Source organism: Mizuhopecten yessoensis, unplaced genomic scaffold (genome assembly GCF_002113885.1).
Source record: "Mizuhopecten yessoensis strain PY_sf001 unplaced genomic scaffold, ASM211388v2 scaffold4999.3, whole genome shotgun sequence".
Lineage (NCBI taxonomy): Eukaryota > Metazoa > Mollusca > Bivalvia > Pectinida > Pectinidae > Mizuhopecten > Mizuhopecten yessoensis.
This window is the reverse complement of record NW_018405829.1, coordinates 156811-175450: the sequence shown is the minus strand read 5'-3', so window position 1 is coordinate 175450 and position 18640 is coordinate 156811. Positions and strand designations below refer to the sequence as shown.

The 18640-nt window shown below is 35.3% G+C and overlaps 2 protein-coding genes across 5 annotated transcripts in view; one reads left to right on the top strand and one right to left on the bottom strand.

The window, feature by feature from the left end:
* The window catches only part of LOC110450117 (DNA repair protein XRCC4-like), a 29684-nt gene that overhangs the window by 8720 nt on the left and 2324 nt on the right, over nucleotides 1-18640 (top strand). Inside the window, exons 1-10 of one of the 4 annotated variants that reach the window (XM_021497385.1) lie at nucleotides 2585-2646; nucleotides 3574-3725; nucleotides 4244-4431; nucleotides 7034-7204; nucleotides 8087-8143; nucleotides 9035-9089; nucleotides 9786-9818; nucleotides 10192-10279; nucleotides 11724-11751; nucleotides 17456-17577. In XM_021497385.1, the coding sequence (XP_021353060.1) occupies nucleotides 3584-3725; nucleotides 4244-4431; nucleotides 7034-7204; nucleotides 8087-8143; nucleotides 9035-9089; nucleotides 9786-9818; nucleotides 10192-10279; nucleotides 11724-11751; nucleotides 17456-17577 (884 nt within the window). In that variant the 5' untranslated portion in view covers nucleotides 2585-2646; nucleotides 3574-3583. Of the gene's footprint in view, nucleotides 1-2584; nucleotides 2647-2995; nucleotides 3099-3573; nucleotides 3726-4243; nucleotides 4432-7033; nucleotides 7205-8086; nucleotides 8144-9034; nucleotides 9090-9785; nucleotides 9819-10191; nucleotides 10280-11723; nucleotides 11752-17455; nucleotides 17578-18640 lie in introns of those variants that run through there. The other 3 variants (XM_021497384.1, XM_021497383.1, XM_021497382.1) reach the window with 3 other exon arrangements.
* Nucleotides 85-2636, bottom strand: LOC110450119 (transmembrane protein 101-like). Its single transcript, XM_021497386.1, has 3 exons — nucleotides 2459-2636; nucleotides 1049-1229; nucleotides 85-761 (listed from the first exon to the last, which is right to left on the bottom strand). The coding sequence occupies exons 1-3, from the start codon at nucleotides 2566-2568 to the stop codon at nucleotides 294-296; spliced, it is 759 nt and encodes a 252-aa protein (XP_021353061.1). The 5' UTR covers nucleotides 2569-2636; the 3' UTR covers nucleotides 85-293.

The window sequence follows — 18640 nt, the reverse complement described above, 5'->3', positions numbered from 1 at the left end:
AATCCGATCGTTATTTTCCATAAGGAATCTCACTTGATATGTTTATGTAGTATTTGAAAAATAGACAAAAAAAGTTACTTCATCGTGTCGACGTGATGCCCCTTTAAGGTTGTTTTATTTACATGTAAAATATGAATACGTTTGTACATTTGTAAAATGCCATGGCAGTATATTTTACTCGAAAAATAGCTTTAGTTTAATGCCATAATTGAGAGAGAAAAAATAAGAAATATTTAAATACATAATTATGTATACAACAGCAAAATCATTAGAAATCTGACACTAATTAATGATCAATCGTTTTTAGTCTTTACTCGATTGTCAAACCCTACTGTCAGCATAGTAAAGCCTAAAATTAGACAAATGTCATCAAGGACAATTCTGATTTGATTCCATAAATGCATTCCACGTCTGTTCGTCCAGAATGTAAAGTCACAGTCCACAAACAATGTGGATAAAGTTAATAGTATTATCATGGAAACGGACATATCTCGAAGGAAATATCCAGAGAAAAAACTCAAGGCTGCACAAGCAAGTATGAGTGTATAGAAATATCTGCTCCAGTCACCGCCAACGATGTGAGAGAGGAAGGCACGCTTGTCTTCTGCACTATTGTTAAGGATGTAGGTGATCCCAATGAGATATAAACCCACAATTATCTCCCCTAACCGCCGCAGCTGGCTGGACCCCGATTTATCCTGTAGATGCGAGTACAAAATGAACATCCCTGAACATCCTAAATGTCGTATGCTCATACGCATCTGGAATTTAAGCAAAAGAACATATTAGAATTCTAAAAAAAAATCTCTTCATCAGTGCATGGAATGAATATTGGTTTTTCATGAAGTTTTACAGTGTCTGGATTGTTAGTGCATACAGTTATTTCACAAAAATAAGGAAAAATTTACGGTACAGTGTATTTGCTAACAACGCTTTTGCGTACTGATCAACACCAATAGTTTCAATGCTTATGCAAGTTTGAATGTATAATACACCGGTTGATAACATATATTTGTACATGAACATGCAGCTATTTGGTGAGACGTACCCTCTGCCACTGCGAGTAGTGGAGGTATGTGTTGGTGTACATATTGTAGGCGAAAAACAACATTTGTCCAGCACACACCAATGATAGTTCCTTCCGCATTACTTTTCCTGACAGAAGGAACCCGCAGGTCAGAAACACTGCTACATTGGCATAAATCACGTTCGGATGTATGGGCGGGTGGCTGTGACAACAAAAGACGAACAGATCAGTGTTTTACAACACACAGGAATGGCAATTCAGTATGAGTACAGCATGGTAATATAAAGAAATTATCTGGTGTGACCAATTAATATAATGCCACAAAGTATACACAGTGTTAGTAGAGAAAGGTAAAGAAACAACACAGTGCATGACTAATTGACAAAATGGTGAGACATTTCAGTGTAAGTAGAGGAATATGAATATTGATGTAAGGACTGTCTGGGGGAGACAATTGAAAAAGAATGTTATTGACAAAAAGAGGAGATAAGTCAGTGTGTGAGTTATTTTTTATAATGACACACAAAGGGAAGTCAACTCGGCAGGAAAACAGAATTACATATTCAGTATAATCATGTTAAAGGGAGGCAAAAACGTTTGAGAAAATAACTAATGATACCAGGGGAGGTTGCACAGTAAAAAATTCAGCCTGAGTTTCCTCTGGCCCTGACACCAGACTAGTAGACACCAGACATTTACCTGTCAAAATGTCTACGTCTGATGTCAGAGACAGAAGAAACTCGGGCTAGTATACCAGAAATCTATATGTCACAATGTCTAAGTCGGGTGTCAGGGCCGGAGGAAACTCTGGCTACTAAGTCGGATGTCAGGGCCAGAGGAAACTTAGGCTATAAAAAGGGGAGATAATATATATGTGATTTAAAGGACTGTTAAAAAACAAAGGGAGGGCAACTCATGATCAGACATTATAATTGTAAATAAGTAACTAATGACTTTTTATTAATAACATTACAGAAAAAAAGCTTTGTGCAAATAAAAAAACACACACATTTGGCGAAAAAGTCTTAATTGTACAATCGTTTAATGTTTCGTCCAGTTTTGCACAGCTCCATCGGCTCCGTTATTGGTAAAAAAAAATCATCTTTTAATTAAAATTACTGCTTAAATAGATTTGTATCAATTATTAAAAACAATTTAAACAAAACATTCGTTCATAGATTTTCAAATGCATGAAGTAATTCCCGGCAAGTGATAACTGAAGACAATATTCATTTCCATGCAATAGGTAGAAACTTCATTATCAACACAGATACAGATACAGATACATTATGTTCCGGATTTCCATTTCATGTTTCGTTCCGAGTTTTACTTGCATCTTTTTGGCTGTTATCATCGAGGGAAGAAATTGATAACGATTATATATATACCGAAGATTTTTATCTTTCACCAATCAAACTATACTTAGCTTACGTTTCTTGCTGTGCACGTTCCCCAAGAAGCATGAGTAGTGATAAAGCATTGATGAAAGGGAACCTGGCCAAAAGAAACTCGGGCGCAGCGTTCAACCAGGAGGTGGCCATTTTTCTTGATGAAATGGGTATTCCTAGTGTCAGGAATTCGTCCGTGTGAAATTTTTGAACAAGCTGCCGAAATATTTTGTATGAAGTGTCAACCACCAGCATTTTCTAATTTATCCTCTTATCCTTTGTCATTGTAAACACATTAAAAACGTGTGCAAGCTTCCGAAACGAAAATTAATTAACGGTACAATTCCGTTCTTGACGTTAGTGTGTCCCGTAAAAGTGGAGAAGGGTCGTCTCAAAAGTGTTGTTTTTAATGGTTAATTTTTATTATCATAATTATTTGTTTTCATACTGTGGCTTTTATTATAAGTAAAAGACGCTTATGTATATTTTTTTTATCAAATGTCTTAGTCATATTTGACATCGTGTGAGCATTAGTTACTCTCATAGTCGTACAATGGTCTCCGTTGTATTTACTTTTATTTTAGTATTTATATACCATTTCCTGTTTACATTTAATAAGGAACTGACTGTGGTTGGTGTGTGTGTGTGTCTTGTTTGAGCGACTTGTTCTACTGTACGTCTTGGTAATGACATTGTACAGAGATCTATATGTTATATAAAGGTCACTGCATTGAATACTGATTTCATTTTATGTCGCGTATTCATTTCACCTCGCGTCATCGGGTTCGGTCATGTCTGCACAGGCACTAGCTTCGTCTGTCAATACACGATCATATCTGGTTATCTCAGTCTCGGGCTAAGATTCTGTAACAAAATCCCAACCGAGGCGTAAGCCGAGGTTGGGATGTTACAGACCGAGATAACTCGATCTCGCTCAGTTACAGGTAAAAGATTTGATTAATCTCATGATCAGTTGGTTGGAGTGTTTGTCTAAAGGATGTAGGTTTCCTGTTCGAATGCTGACTTGGAACTCCAGTTCGAATGATGACTTGGAATTCCAGTTCGAGTGATGACTTGGAATGTTTCATTTTCTCTATCCTGTTACAATGTACATTTACCCAGGTAAATTTATGTTCTGTGTTTTTATTTTCTTGACAGGGCTCGCATAATGGAAAGAAAAACATTTGTTAAGCTTGACTTGAATGAAGATAAACAATATTACCTGCTGACCACGCTGGTGGATGAAGATCAATATTACTGCATATTCAAATTGACTCTCAGTGATGGACTCAAAGTTTGGATGGGACAAGGTATATATGTAATGACGAAATTAGATAGTGCTTTGATTTTGTGGGGTCACGAATTTGCCATGTTCAAATTTCACACAACTGACTCCTACCGATGGGCAACAAAATTTGTGGGATTAACTTTATTATGCATATTTTTTTCATGTTGTGAATTTAGTGAAATTAAATTACCATGAAATATTTAACAGTACATGTATAGGTTTGTTAAAGACAAAATATTCACATATCTTTGCAATGCCTAAGGTCATAGTTCACCTTTTGTATACCATGGAGTTAAACTGTCAATAAAGACTGCTCAGCTGGGTCTGATTACCTGGGACCTAAAACATTTATAATGGCTAACTATTCGGCAAACACTGCCAATCATGATACTTATAAACATTGTAATTAAATTATTTTAGTTTTGGAGGGTTGACATGGTGTGTCATATGTTGGGTAGAGTTTTAATTTGTCTCTGTCCATGCAAACCTCTCATAACTATAAAGTTCTAAAAAATATACAATGAAACATTTTAATTTTAGTGACTCAGATCAACTTTGGGGACTCAACTCAGAAAAGTAAGAAATACCTTCAGGAGTATCAGCGGCAGACTGTAGAAGCATTCACAGGCGAGACATTTAAGGATAATGAGTATCGCTTCACACTCAAACACCAACCCAATGCTGTGGAGTTCTCCTGGAAAAGAAATGTGTCATCAAAGGAAATTGCAGTATGAAAACATTTTTACAGATTTATTTATTTTAGAAAATTCAAAGCTAAAAACCTCAAGACCAGACATTTATATATACATGTAAAAAATATGTATACCCATGTTACTATACTCTTCCAAGTAACACTGTTTCTATATATAAAAATAAATATTCCTATACACTTCCAAGTAACACTGTTTCTATATATAAAAATAAATATTCCTATACACTTCCAAGTAACACTGTTTCTATATATAAAAATAAATATTACTATACTCTTCCAAGTAACACTGTTTCTATATATGAAAATAAATATTACTATACACTTTCAAGTAACACTGTTTCTATATATAAAAATAAATATTACTATACACTATCAAGTAACACTGTTTCTATATATAAAAATAAATATTCCTATACACTTCCAAGTAACACTGTTTCTATATATAAAAATAAATATTACTATACACTATCAAGTAACACTGTTTCTATATATAAAAATAAATATTCCTATACACTTCCAAGTAACACTGTTTCTATATATAAAAATAAATATTACTATACACTATCAAGTAACACTGTTTCTATATATAAAAATAAATATTCCTATACACTTCCAAGTAACACTGTTTCTATATATAAAAATAAATATTACTATACTCCTCCAAGTAACACTGTTTCTATATATAAAAATAAATATTACTATACACTTCCAAGTAACACTGTTTCTATATATAAAAATAAATATTACTATACTCTTCCAAGTAACACTGTTTCTATATATGAAAATAAATATGATTATCTCTAGTTCCTGTCAAGTAAGATCATTGCTATTATAAAATTTATGTTTTCATGTGGTTTTAATTTTCAAATCCTTTGCAAATAAGATATTCCAAAATATGTATACCCATGTTACTATACTCTTCAAAGTAACACTGTTTCTATATATAAAAATAAATATTACTATACTCCTCCAAGTAACACTGTTTCTATATATAAAAATAAATATTCCTATACACTTCCAAGTAACACTGTTTCTATATATGAAAATAAATATTACTATACACTTTCAAGTAACACTGTTTCTATATATAAAAATAAATATTCCTATACACTTCCAAGTAACACTGTTTCTATATATGAAAATAAATATTACTATACACTTTCAAGTAACAGTGTTTCTATATATAAAAATAAATATTACTATACTCCTCCAAGTAACACTGTTTCTATATATAAAAATAAATATTCCTATACACTTCCAAGTAACACTGTTTCTATATATAAAAATAAATATTCCTATACACTTCCAAGTAACACTGTTTCTATATATGAAAATAAATATTACTATACACTTTCAAGTAACACTGTTTCTATATATAAAAATAAATATTCCTATACACTTCCAAGTAACACTGTTTCTATATATGAAAATAAATATGATTATCTCTAGTTCCTGTCAAGTAAGATCATTGCTATTATAAAATTTATGTTTTCATGTGGTTTTAATTTTCAAATCCTTTGCAAATAAGATATTCCAAAATATGTATACCCATGTTACTATACTCTTCAAAGTAACACTGTTTCTATATATAAAAATAAATATTACTATACACTTTGAAGTAACACTGTTTCTATATATGAAAATAAATATGATTATCTCTAGTTCCTGTCAAGTAAAATCATTGCTATTATAAAATTTATGTTTTCATGTGGTTTTAATTTTCAAATCCTTTGCAAATAAGATATTCCACTGAAATAGATTCAGTGAAACATTTATTTGTAGGGTGAAATATAAAGTTTCTGCTGTGAAATCAGTTTCTGCACACAAGTATATGGAAAGACAATTTCTTATCCCTGAATTCATGGGCTATTTGTTATTTCACACTGTCCTGATTTGTAACAGTTACTACATGAACGTAGTGATCAACTGCCCTGGAAGTGGTTACATACCTGTGTGTTAGATGGTGATGTCACTTTGATATCCATCCTCAATACTCAAGGGGTTATAGTCGCTTGCGCCCTTTTTGTTACACCCCTGGAATATGTCATGACAAAATCGAAGGCTCAGTGTGCGCCACCTTGTAGATGATACAAGAAGACTAGTTTGATCCTTTGATGTACATAAAAAGAATCTCTCGGCCATGTAACAGTATGTTTAATTGGCTTTGAAGTCGACTCAGGTGTTGCTCCTCTGCAATCTTCAGTAGACAAGTATCAGCCTATCGATCATCAGGGTTTTGTTTTACCAGAGATCAATCAAATAGCTGGACAGTGACTTGCCTCAAATTTTGCTATGCCATATTCTAGGGGTGCAGAGAGTGAAAGTGAGCGTAACACCTGTAGTATCGTTTAATATCCCACTGCATTGTTAATTGTACTCCATATATGTCGCTGTTATCATAACTTATGGATCTCTCCCTATTTATCTTTCATAAAAAAGTTAATCATTTACCCGAGGGTAGTTTGTTATGTGAGAAATACTTTTCCAATTTTTTACAGTTTATGACACTATTTCTTTAAACTTTCAGAGTTGAAAGAAACGTTATCATAGAAAATCTTTTGAACCAATTTTCAGAAGCCTACGTTAACGTTCCTTAATACTGTTGTTTTTGTTGGCAGTTCCTGCTAGGTACAACAACTCTGAAACTGTGTTCTGACGAGAAGAGCCAAGACATGATAACACAAATATTCCAGTTCTGTATCAACCAGACTACTGATTTTAAAGACCAGATTAGTACATTGAATATCGACAACAAAAACCTTGCACAGGAACGTGTGAATGCTCTCAAGGTACATCTATATAAAGCAACAAATCACAGGAATCTACTTAAGCTTCAGATATTGTCCCACTTCTAAGACCCAAATGAAAAATAATGCTAGCGTTTCCGCTTACTTAACCTACATGTACCGTAGATTTTATTTGCATTTAGTGATATGCACTGTTAAAGTCAAAGTCGGGAGTTCCTAATCTATATAAGCATAGTAAAAAAAAAAATCTGAAATAAAAAAAAAACCTTTTTACACTGTACCTACGTTATTTTTTCTGAGGATTATAGCGGAAACACAAGTAATTTTTATTTGGCCTTGCTGAGAGAGCTAGAATATACACCTACTCATGGTACAAAAAAAAAAAAAGAGTTTATAAACCTTTATATGTAACACGTGCTTGAGAAGAAGTAAATCTAACTATGTAAAACCTTTGCATCTAACATTGTCTGCTAATATTGTTGAAATTGTATCTATCAAAGACAGTCATACATAATTTTGATATCCCCCTATGTGATCATCATGTCACACAAAACAACAATCTACCATGAATTCAATTCAATTGGCATAAATATTTCATATTCAAAAGTATACGAAGCAAACACTTGGCTAGCGAAAATGGGATAGAGTAGTATAAAGTTTCATTTAGTCTGGAAAAATCTTAAGCCAAGGAGATTCAATGTATAGAAATATTTCCAAAAGTACTTTTATTGAGAATATTTTACCATGATTGTTCAAATATTCAGGTTAGCGATATAGTCCATATGGGCCTCTTGCTCACTAAAGTAAGACAGGAAATTTGAAAAAATAAAATACTGTTCACTGTTGGCAAATTTGTTTTGAAAGCGACAGTTTGTGTAATTATATTTGCATACACAATGAGTGATATTGTGTTTGAATTTCCAGAGACTGGAGAAATGTGTTGTGGCTAAAGAAGAGCTTGAAAAGGACTTGTACTCAAAGGTAGCTAACTACAAAAATGTAAAACAATACTAATACATATCCAATATCATATACTCAGAATATATATATACATGTATATATCTTCTTTGTCCAAAGTACAAGATTAAAGAGTGCAACATCATTAATATATGTAGAAAATCAGTTTTCACACAATATCTTCAGTTCTCTTGTTTCATTCTGATGTAAAAAGGTTAATGTTACTATAAATAGAAATCCTTTAATAGCTATATCTGATGTAAGGTCTTGTAAGTGATGCTCAGCGATACTTCAATCATCTGCTCACCTGCAGGCACAAATATCTGTGAGCTTATATGATAATGCAAAGGTGCATTGTCTATCCAGCATCAACTTTTACTCTTTTAGCAACTCTTTCTGAAAAAGAATAATTATGCTTGGTCAATGAAGTTTGACATGATAAAGTTTGCTAAATAAAGTGCTGGGAAGTTTCGTCAAATAAATTCATGACTGTTAAACACAAGTACATTCAAGATTATTATGGTTCAAATAGGCTCAAATCTTATGATAAACCAAGAAACAGGGACTGATATTTTGCCTGTAGGTTGCTGAGGTAATAGGCTTTCCAGTTCATTTAGATAAATGACCTTGAACAACACTTAAAGCAGCAGGGTCAAATTTGTTAAAATCTTAAAATGACAAATTCTTACGAAGCAAAGGAACGTTGTCATCATTGAAGTCTGACGTACATGTGTTGAGATCCCTGTTGTATTAACTTGATACTTATTGAAACATTGTATACAACATTATTTCTTATAATATGAACAGATATTTTATTGACATTTCTTATAATATGAACAGGTATTTTATTGACATTTCTTATAATATGAACATGTATTTTATTGACATTTCTTTGAACATGTATTTTGCTGACAGTTTGCTGCAGTACTGAATGCTAAAAAAGAAAAGATTCAGAGGCTGAAAGATCAAAGTAGGTTCATTTTATTATTTTGACAATAAAATGAAGTGGCATGCATTGCTTTTATACTCTATTATTTTATGTAATCATGTAAATTACCATTGGCTTTGTGATACAGTAATCCTGTGGTAAAAGTAACTGTGAAACGATAAGCCTCCAGTCATATTGAACAAAATAGAATAAATATTGTCAAGCCGGCTGAAATAAATATGATCTAGAGCAATATAAATTAACATCAGCAAAACCCATTCCAGATACAATTGATAGTAGATAGCTATATATGGCTACTGGTGATAAGGACAACAGCTATATATGGCTACTGGTGATACGGACAACAGCAACCTGTTATTGATATAAACACATCTGTTCATGTATATCAGCATGTTGCTCTTATATTAGCAAGTATACATTGTATGTCATTGAAGGCCATATATAGGCAAGACAATTACTTGTGTGCATGTACCACTGTTAGGGTGAACCTTTTTCATTTGCAATAACAATGAAATGACAATACAAGAGAAACAATAATATTCAAAGAAATTACATAATTTAAGTCAGCTACATCAAATGTTCTGTGGTCATTTTGGCTCTATTAGGCTTCAGACTCAGTTAAATGTTCCACTTTTATTCTGGTTTGAGTTGTAATGTACCTATACCTTGTCCAGCCCTATTTTGTAATCTGTTTATGAGGTTTGATTTCTGTTTCAGTGGAAACTGGAGCCCCTACTCCTGTTGTTTCAGGTATTTGTCTCACTTCGTTATAAGATTATATTTATACCATTTGTTTACACCTGATGTTTTTTGCCTTATATTATTGTTTTTATTGTTGTTGTCTATATGTAGTATTCCTCTAGGATAACAAAACTCCCTGAGTGTGAGAGTGTTTTGAGTTAAATATTCTTGAACTTCACATTTCCTCTCTGACAGATATAATTGAGTTAAATTTCATACTTTTCATCCAATGGTACAATCACGACTGAGGTGATTTTTTTTAACAAATTCACATTTCTTTTTTCATATTTTGATTAACTTTAAATCTGAAATTAGATTTGATTTTGGAAGTTTATAAAAGTACATCTAAGACAAGGCTTTGTTTCTGTATCTATCTGTGCAGACAGTGAAGAGGAGCCCACAGCCAGTACCTCACGAACAACTGTCCCCAGTGCTAAAGCTGCCCGCAAGAGAAAAGCCTCAGACGAAAGGTATATTTCTAATTAAGTAATTACCCTTCATATTTCAAGTATGTGAATTCCCTGATGGTGATATTAAAGTAAGAGAAAAAAGTCTTACTGTGATGTCACAATCAAATCACCATTGTAATATAACAGACCCGTATTCACAAACCTTTCTCATATTCACTCTCAGTAATCTGTGCTCAAGCCACATTTCGTGCTTCATCATAAAAATCATGTTTTTTCAATCATTTAGAAGAATTGTGGAGATAATACTTTTTTTTCTTTGGTGGGGTCACTTGATTTAATCGAGCTCCAAGAAAACAGATTTGAACACAGAATCCATGCTTGACCATGATAATGGTTTCATGAATATTGGCCCTGAACTGGTTCAATTAATGGTTACCCCACAGTTTATTTGGTTAATGCATCCGCCTGAGTTTGGAGGATCCTGATCAAAATACATTTCTGACTCTGTTGATTTGTTCACTTCCTTTTACTTTTGGTGTCTAATTTTACACATAGAAGATGGTATAGGGTCTTGTGTCTTTAGATAAAAAGACTTTGGTGAAGGAGGGAAGAACGTAGCAGATGTAGACTGGGTTGGTCAAGGGTGACCCATGCCAATAGCTCAGTTGGTTGAAACATCTGTCGTGGTCGAAGGTCCTGGGTTTGAATCCATGTCAATCTGTTGTACTTTTTTGCTGTTGTTACAGTACCATTGCACTACAATACATGTCTTCTGCTAAGGGAACATGGAAGAAAACACAATTGATCTGCTACCCCTATTGCAACATTTTGAATCTTTATATTTTCTGTCTATTTCCTAAAAACGTTTTTGTTTCCAAGTGCCTTGCTTGGCAATACCTCACTCTTCGCTTAAGTGGGGTAGGCAATTGGTTTGTCCCCAGGCCGGGACATACCAAAGTCCTTAAAAGTGGTAGTTGTTTTTCCCTGCTTAAACTTCATCATTTAGGGTTATCAAAACAACTGGTTTCCCGTTGTCAGTATAATGGGTGGAATAAGATGCTGGGTGCCTTAGGTATGGTATTTCAGTGAGGTAGCACTCTAAAGTTGGCATTAGAACCTTGATGTTACAATGAGGCAATACAACAACATCACTGCCTCTAGCACACATACACACATGTATGCAAATTACACGCATGGAGGCATGTCCTTAAATGACCTGTAAATAGGACTTTAAACAAAATAAAACGAAACTAAACTTAGCATTGCAATAAATATTGTTCAATGGAAACTGCCAAACAATTAGTAAAGGGATGGAATCAAACGATTTGTTACTCAGAGGAAGAATTGTTAGTTAGTTATAGAATGAATCTTTATCTGTATGGAAGACATGGTGAATATGCAAATCTTTTTCCTATATACCTTAGGACCAATAGCAGTCCATATATATGTTAATACATTATTTAAATCAACATTACTGGTATTTCATCTTATTCTGTCTTTGCAGTGAGAGCAATACGTCCGATGAAGATATGGTAAGTTGGTTTCTTACTTTGGAGACAAGAGTAAAACCATAATTCAAACTCAAAATTGATAAAACTATGAACAATGAAAGATTAACATGGAAACCTTAAAAAGGTACATTGAGAATAAGACCAGGTGTTCCAGAAGGGTAAGCATCTTTTGCTTCATCAACGACACCTGCCATGTAAAACTAGGTCAAATCCAAGAAATGTTACATCCTAGCCACAAAAACTCTGGTAGTGACAACATCACCACAAAGTATACTAAAAAGCATCATCAAAAACATTGACCTTCATATGATACAAAGAAATAGTGTATTTCCCTATGAGTTCATGATGATGTAAGAAAACAAATCATACCTCTTTGTCAAAATATTCCCATTGCAACTGATTAACAGAATCTGAAACAGCATTTGATTACCATAAGAATCTCAAACAAGTTTACCTTTACAGATATGATGAACAGTATCTCGAAAAAAAAATGATTATGTATAATCAACAGAATCTCAAACAAATTCCTTTTGCATGTTTATTTGTGAAACAAGCTTCACAGAGCTTCATAAAACTCGTATGAAATGGAAACAAGTAAGAAATTGTCTTAATCATGTAATCAATCGAAATCAATATGACCTATCACCAATTTTGTACTAACAGTGATGAACCTATGACTTTATTGGTATATGTACCTTGTGATGCCACAATTAGTGATGTTCAATCGATGATCATATTACATTTTATGTGAAAGTGTTATTGCATTCCGCCTTATGAAGTGTGCATACAGTAAACTTTACTACCATAATCCTGTTTAAGAACTTCTGTTTTGGTTATCTTCCCTTCAGCAGATAAGTTTCACTACTTGGCACAAACACATTTTCACTATCCAGGAAAGATTTATTTGTATATAGGATGATTAACTTATGTGTTTAAGGCTACATTTGTGTATCCTGGTTGAAACGGTACAGATTTCACAGAAATATTCCACAATAAATGAACGCACTTGGACCGAGCTATATAGGCAGAGCTAGAAAATGCACAGTTGCAGACAATAATAAATAACAATTAATATATATCAAGAATATTATGACCTTCTTTCACGCGTCCACTAAAATACATAATGTATCTTAAAATCTGCATCTGATTCGACCTTGATTTATAAAGAAATAACGCAAACTAGTATTAGTCAGCATTTTAGTTTCAGTCAGGCCCGTCTTGACCCCTCCATCTACATGTGCCCAAATATTCCTGAGGTCAGCCTCGGTTCTGATTTGCGCCTGTCGTTTTCTTTCCAGGTTGACCATTTTTACTGGTTGAACTGGAAACGCAAATGGGGCCAAATACGCTTCATAATAAAGAATGTTAAAAATCTTATTGTGTCTCGTTCGAAATGCTTTCTGTCGTCACTCAATATAACTGGACATTTTCAAACATATTTTAAATCAATTTTGGTATTGTATTGATTCTTCCTACGCTTTTGTTCATATTTAGGGCTTTTCCCTTATGGTGAAAAGACCTATTGTTTTTGTTATATTCCTTATTATTATTCTTATTCTTATCATTCTTATTATGTCTCCCCTTCGAATGAAGGAGACATATTGTATTAGTACTTGCTCTTCTTCTGGTTCTGGTTCCTTCTAATCGCAACTTGTCCGGGCCATTAATTTTAATTTTTAAAGATATCTTGATCAAACTTGAAGTATACCTGCATCACTCACAGAAAGTGTGCAAGTGCACTGGAATTAGGTCTAGTGCCCCACTATATATAGAGTTATGGCCCTTTGTTTATTTTTAATACCGAAGTTTGTCCGGAGCATAATATGTTCCATGTTATTTCAACTACGTTGACCAAACTTACCATATTTATGCATCTTGGGAAGGGGGAATCTCTCACACAAAAATCGAGACTCGTGCCCCACTTTATATAGAGTTATGGCCCTTGTTTATTTTTAATATCAAAGTTTGTCCACAGCATAACTTCTGAACCGTTAAAGATATCTTAATCAAACTTAACTATACCTGCATCACTCACAGAAGGTTTGCATTGCACTGGGATTAGGTCTCGTGCCCCACTATATACAGAGTTATGGCCCTTCGTTTATTTTTAATACCAAAGTTTGTCCAAAGCATAAGTTTCTAAATGCTCTCTTTGGGGTAACAAACTTTGAAAAAGTTAAAGTTTTTCAAGGTTTGGTTTGGTTTGTTTGTGTTTTACGTCCTATCAACGCTATGGTCATTTAAAGGATGTTCCTGGTTTTGATGGTGGAGGAAAGCCAGAGTTCCTTGAGAAAATCCCCAGACCTGCGGCCAGTACCCGGCAACCTCATGTAGTCCTCGAACCCCTGACCAAGTGGTGGAGGGCTATAGTGATAAAGACAGTCAGATGCCTTGACCACCCGGCCATCGCGACCCCCCAAAATGTCTTGATATTTGATATGTAATATACTGAGATGTTTAACTGTCAGATTTGAAAAAAATGGTTGACCTTGATCAATGATTAAGGTCATAAAAGTCAAATGTCAACAGAAGGAAATATTTCTTTAAACCAACATATTGCAAAAACGGTTTAAGGCATTTAAACTTATATTTTGATATGATGTTAAGGATGTCAATGCCCATTTTTTTCTCAGAAACATTTTTGTGTCAAAGGTCAACATTCAGCTGTATGTAGGGGTCAATGTTTAAATGTGCTATTTCCAGACAAAAAACCATTGAGTAACTTTTTTTAAGTTTTACAAGATCTAGGTCTTAATATTTGACCTGTAGCATGCTCAGGTGATTGGCTATCAAGTTTCCAACACTGATTGACCTTGATCAATTTTTAGCCCACCATCATCTGATGGTGGGCTATTCAAATCACCCTGCGTCCGTGGTCCGTGGTCCGTCCTTAAACAATTCCTGTTATCGATATTTCTCAAGAAGTACCAGAGGGACCTTTCTCAAATTTAATATGTAGGTTTCCCTTGGTTCTAAGCTGTGCAGGGCAACTTTTGAGACTGATCCGATAAACAACATGGCCGACAGGCAGCCATCTTGGATTTTGATAGTGAAAGTTTGTTATCAGTATTTCTTAAGAAGCACCTGAGGCATCTTTCTCAAATTTGACATGTAGGTTCCCCTTGGTCCTTAGCTGTACAGGGCAACTTTTGAGACTGATCGGATAAACAACATGGCCGACAGGCAGCCATCTTGGATTTTGATAGTGAAAGTTTGTTATCACTATTTCCTGGGAAGTACCAGAGGGATCTTTCTCAAATTTTATATGTAGGTTTCCCTTGTTCCCTTGTTGTTGCAGCAGTGCCTAAAATGGACAGTCGCTTGCTTGCCAATGGCGGTTAAAGTCTTACTTGAAGGACCAAAAGTTTTCAAAAGTTTTTCAAAAGTTTTTCAAAAGCGTATTCATATATGATTAAAATCCATGTCCTTTAGTATGATTTTAAAATCATACTTAATCCATATCGCGGCATCTGACGTCCATTCGTCCTTCAACTTTTCCTTTAAAATGCTACTAGTCCTGAACAGCTTTATGGATTTTGACTGAATTTGGCCTGCAGCATCCTTGGGCAAAAGGGACTAAATTGTGTATACACGGAGGGTGTGGCCCCTTTGGGTGTAGGAGGGTGGGGCCAGATAGGGGTTTTTGAGGTTTAAATCTTAAAATTCCTTCTTCTTCTGTACTCTATGTATAAAAGAGATTTTATCCAAATTTGGCTTTGAGGATCCTTGGGCAAAAGGAATTAAATCTTGTATAAAAGGAGGTTCAGTTGCCCCTCCCCTCCCAAAACGGGAATTTTAGGTTTAAATCCTTAAAATCTTACGTCCGCACTATAGAAGGGATTTTATCCAAATTTGGCCTGGAGCATAATATCCTTGGGCAAAGGAGAAACTTTAGCCTACCATCAGATGGTGTGTTATTCAAATCACCATTCGTTTTGATCTGTAGTCCGTCTATCATTCTGTCATTCTCTGCGTCCATAAACAATTCTTGTTAGTGCTATTCCCTTCTTGTTAGTGCTATTTCCCAGAAATGACTGGAAGGATCTTTCTCATATTTGATATGTATGTTCCCCTTGGTCTGTAGTTGTGCATATTTACTTTGTCTTATTGGAAGGATTTTATTCAAATTTGGCCTGAGGCATCCTTAGGCAAGGCAAACTAAAATTTGTATCAAATGGAGAATGTGACCTCTCTGGGTGCAGTAGGCTCGAGCTCAATAGGGGAATTTTGTTTCAATATTTTAAATCCTTTTTCTTCTGAATCATTGATACCCTAGCAAGTAAGGTATGGAGGAAAGAATACACCTACTGAACTTACCCTCTGCATGTATTTTAGGAGGCGATTAATATGGGAACCCCTGCAGAATTTGGGATTTGCTTTTGTGCCCTCTATTCGGGGACAACAAAAAAAAAATGAAAATCTGCTTCACCCATTGCAAGATTTGGGATATTTGTCTTTCTCGCTACTTGTATCAATCTTTTACTTCCTAAGTCCTTGCTTAACAATACCACGTTTGGCTTTAATGTTGAATGTTTGCCCAGGTGAGGAGGGCAATGTCACCATGCCAGGACATACCAAAGTCCATAAAAATGGTACTTGTTATTCCCTGCTTAACATTCAACATTTAGCTAGGGTAATGGCAACAACTCGGTCAGTCAGTATAATGTGACCAGGCGAAATGCTATTCTGTGTGCCTTTGACGCTATCACAAGGAGGCAAGCACCCAACATACCCTGTCTCCGGCACACATGCACGCATACACAACACACATGGAGGCACGTCCGTAAATGACCTTAGCTGTTAATAGAACGTTAAACAAAATAAAAGCAAACCAATCTGTACCTTCTGTGGTACCTTATTCAAATTTAGCATAGAGCATCCTTGGGCAAAAGGGACCGCGGTGGCCAAGTGGTTAAGGCGTCTGAAATTCTGCTACCACTAACCCTCCACAACTGGGTGGCAGGTTCAAGACCTACGTGGGGCAGTTGTCAGGTACTGGCCGTAGGTTGGTGGTTTGTCTCCGCGAACTCCGGCTTTCCTCCACCACAAAACCTGGCACGTCCTTAAATGATGGACGTAAAACACAAACCAAACCAAATTTGGTCCAGAGCGTCCTTGGGCAGAGGACCCATTTTGAAGGTGTGCCCCCTCCACAGGGGCAGAGGAGTGAGGAGGCCCAATAGGGAGAATGGAGTAGTAAAGTATTAAAATCCTTCTCCTTTAGTATGATTTAAAAGAATATAAACAAATTTTGTGCAGAGAATCCTTAGGCAAAGGGGGACTCAATTTGTTTTGACAGAGAGTGTGGTCCATATGGGAGTAAAGACAAAAGGTCAAGCAGGTGGAACATAGTGATAAATGTTTAAAATTCTTCTCTTTAATTTATTTGGAGGGATTTTAACCAAATTTTGTAAAGAGCATCCTTGGGCAAAGGGGACTCAATTTTGTATACATAGAGGGTTGCCTTTAGGTGGCGGGCCCAATAGGGAAAATTGACAGTAATGTTAGAAATCGACCACAATCCATTGGAGGCAGAAAGAATGGACCTAATGAGGGACGGGTGTTGCTGAGTGACAGAGCCAAGTTTTTCATGGATGCTTTATTATCCAGATGAGCGATACAGGTCCTCTGGGCCTCTTGTTTAAGTAAACGTTTATGAACCATGAAAGTTATTACATTGCCCCTTAATACATTGTACAATAATTTGTTTATTGACTCCATTCAGACGACCTCCCAGCCCTGTCGACTAAGGATAAAGGGTACAAAACCGAGTAAAGCAGATGAGGATGATGGATTAGTACTTGAGGACAGCAAAGATAGTGTCAGCAGGTCAGAGGTCATCAGAAGGTAAGATATATCAATATAAGAACTTGAGTGAGAATATTGTGACTTTCAGTAGATCTGAGGTCTTTGGGAGTTCAGTTTGAATATAAGAGTGAGAATATTGTGACTTTCAGTAGATCTAAGGTCTTTGGGAGTTCGGTTTGAATATAAGAGTGAGAATATTGTGACTTTCAGTAGATCTGAGGTCTTTGGGTGTTCGGTTTGAATATAAGAGGGAGAATATTGTGACTTTCAGTAGATCTGAGGTCTTTGGGAGTTCGGTTTGAATGTGACAGAAATATAGCAACGTCAATTACCATTTGTAAAGTATGCTAAATTGCTATCTCATCGTGATTTGTCTACTGAGCGGGGATATCTATGACAGGGTCTTTTCGTTCAGTTTTTAGGTCACCTTAGCTTTAGCTCTATTGACCTATTGCTATCCTTCTTTGTCTGTCGTCATTCGTGAACATTCATTGATACTTCGATTAAACTGAGACTTGGTAGGAATGATCGAATCATGGTCCTGACAAAGGACTGTTTTCGGTTCGATCAGAAATCCAATATGGCCACCATAGCCGCTATTTTTTAGGTCACCTGAGCTTTGCTCAAGTGACCTATTCTAATCGCTTTTCGTCCGTCGTCGTCCGTCGTCGTCCGTCGTCCGTCGTGCGTCGTGAGTAAACTTTTACATTTTCAACTTCTTCTCAAGAACCAGCAGATGGATTTTTTTCAAACTTGGTCAGAATCATCCTTTGTAGATGAGGCTTCAAAATTGTAAAATTGGGATTCCTACCCCAACCCCTGGGGCCAGGGCGGGGCCCCAAAGGGAAAATTAACCAATATTTCAAAAATCTTCTTCTTCAGACTCAGAGGTACTACACTCATTTTCTCTGCGTGGAAAGAAAGATCATCAGGGGCTTTACTTAAATTGTAAATTTCAGGACCCCCGAGCTATCCGTTCTCCCTTGGGGAGGGGGTAAAGTTTACTATAGTTTATATAGGGAAATAACACTTTTGGGTATATTTTGACAACTTTCTGTAGGAAATTATTTTTACTTGGTGAGAATTATCCTTGGAGGTAGAT

Excerpts from the sequence above, each read along its gene's own strand:
- LOC110450119 (XM_021497386.1), bottom strand. The coding sequence starts at position 2,568 with ATGGCCACCTCCTGGTTGAACGCTGCGCCCGAGTTTCTTTTGGCCAGG. Across the intron at positions 1,230-2,458 it reads GAACGTGCACAGCAAGAAAC|CCACCCGCCCATACATCCGA; the intron begins GTAAGCTAAGTA and ends TTGTTGTCACAG. Across the intron at positions 762-1,048 it reads ACTACTCGCAGTGGCAGAGG|ATGCGTATGAGCATACGACA; the intron begins GTACGTCTCACC and ends CTTAAATTCCAG.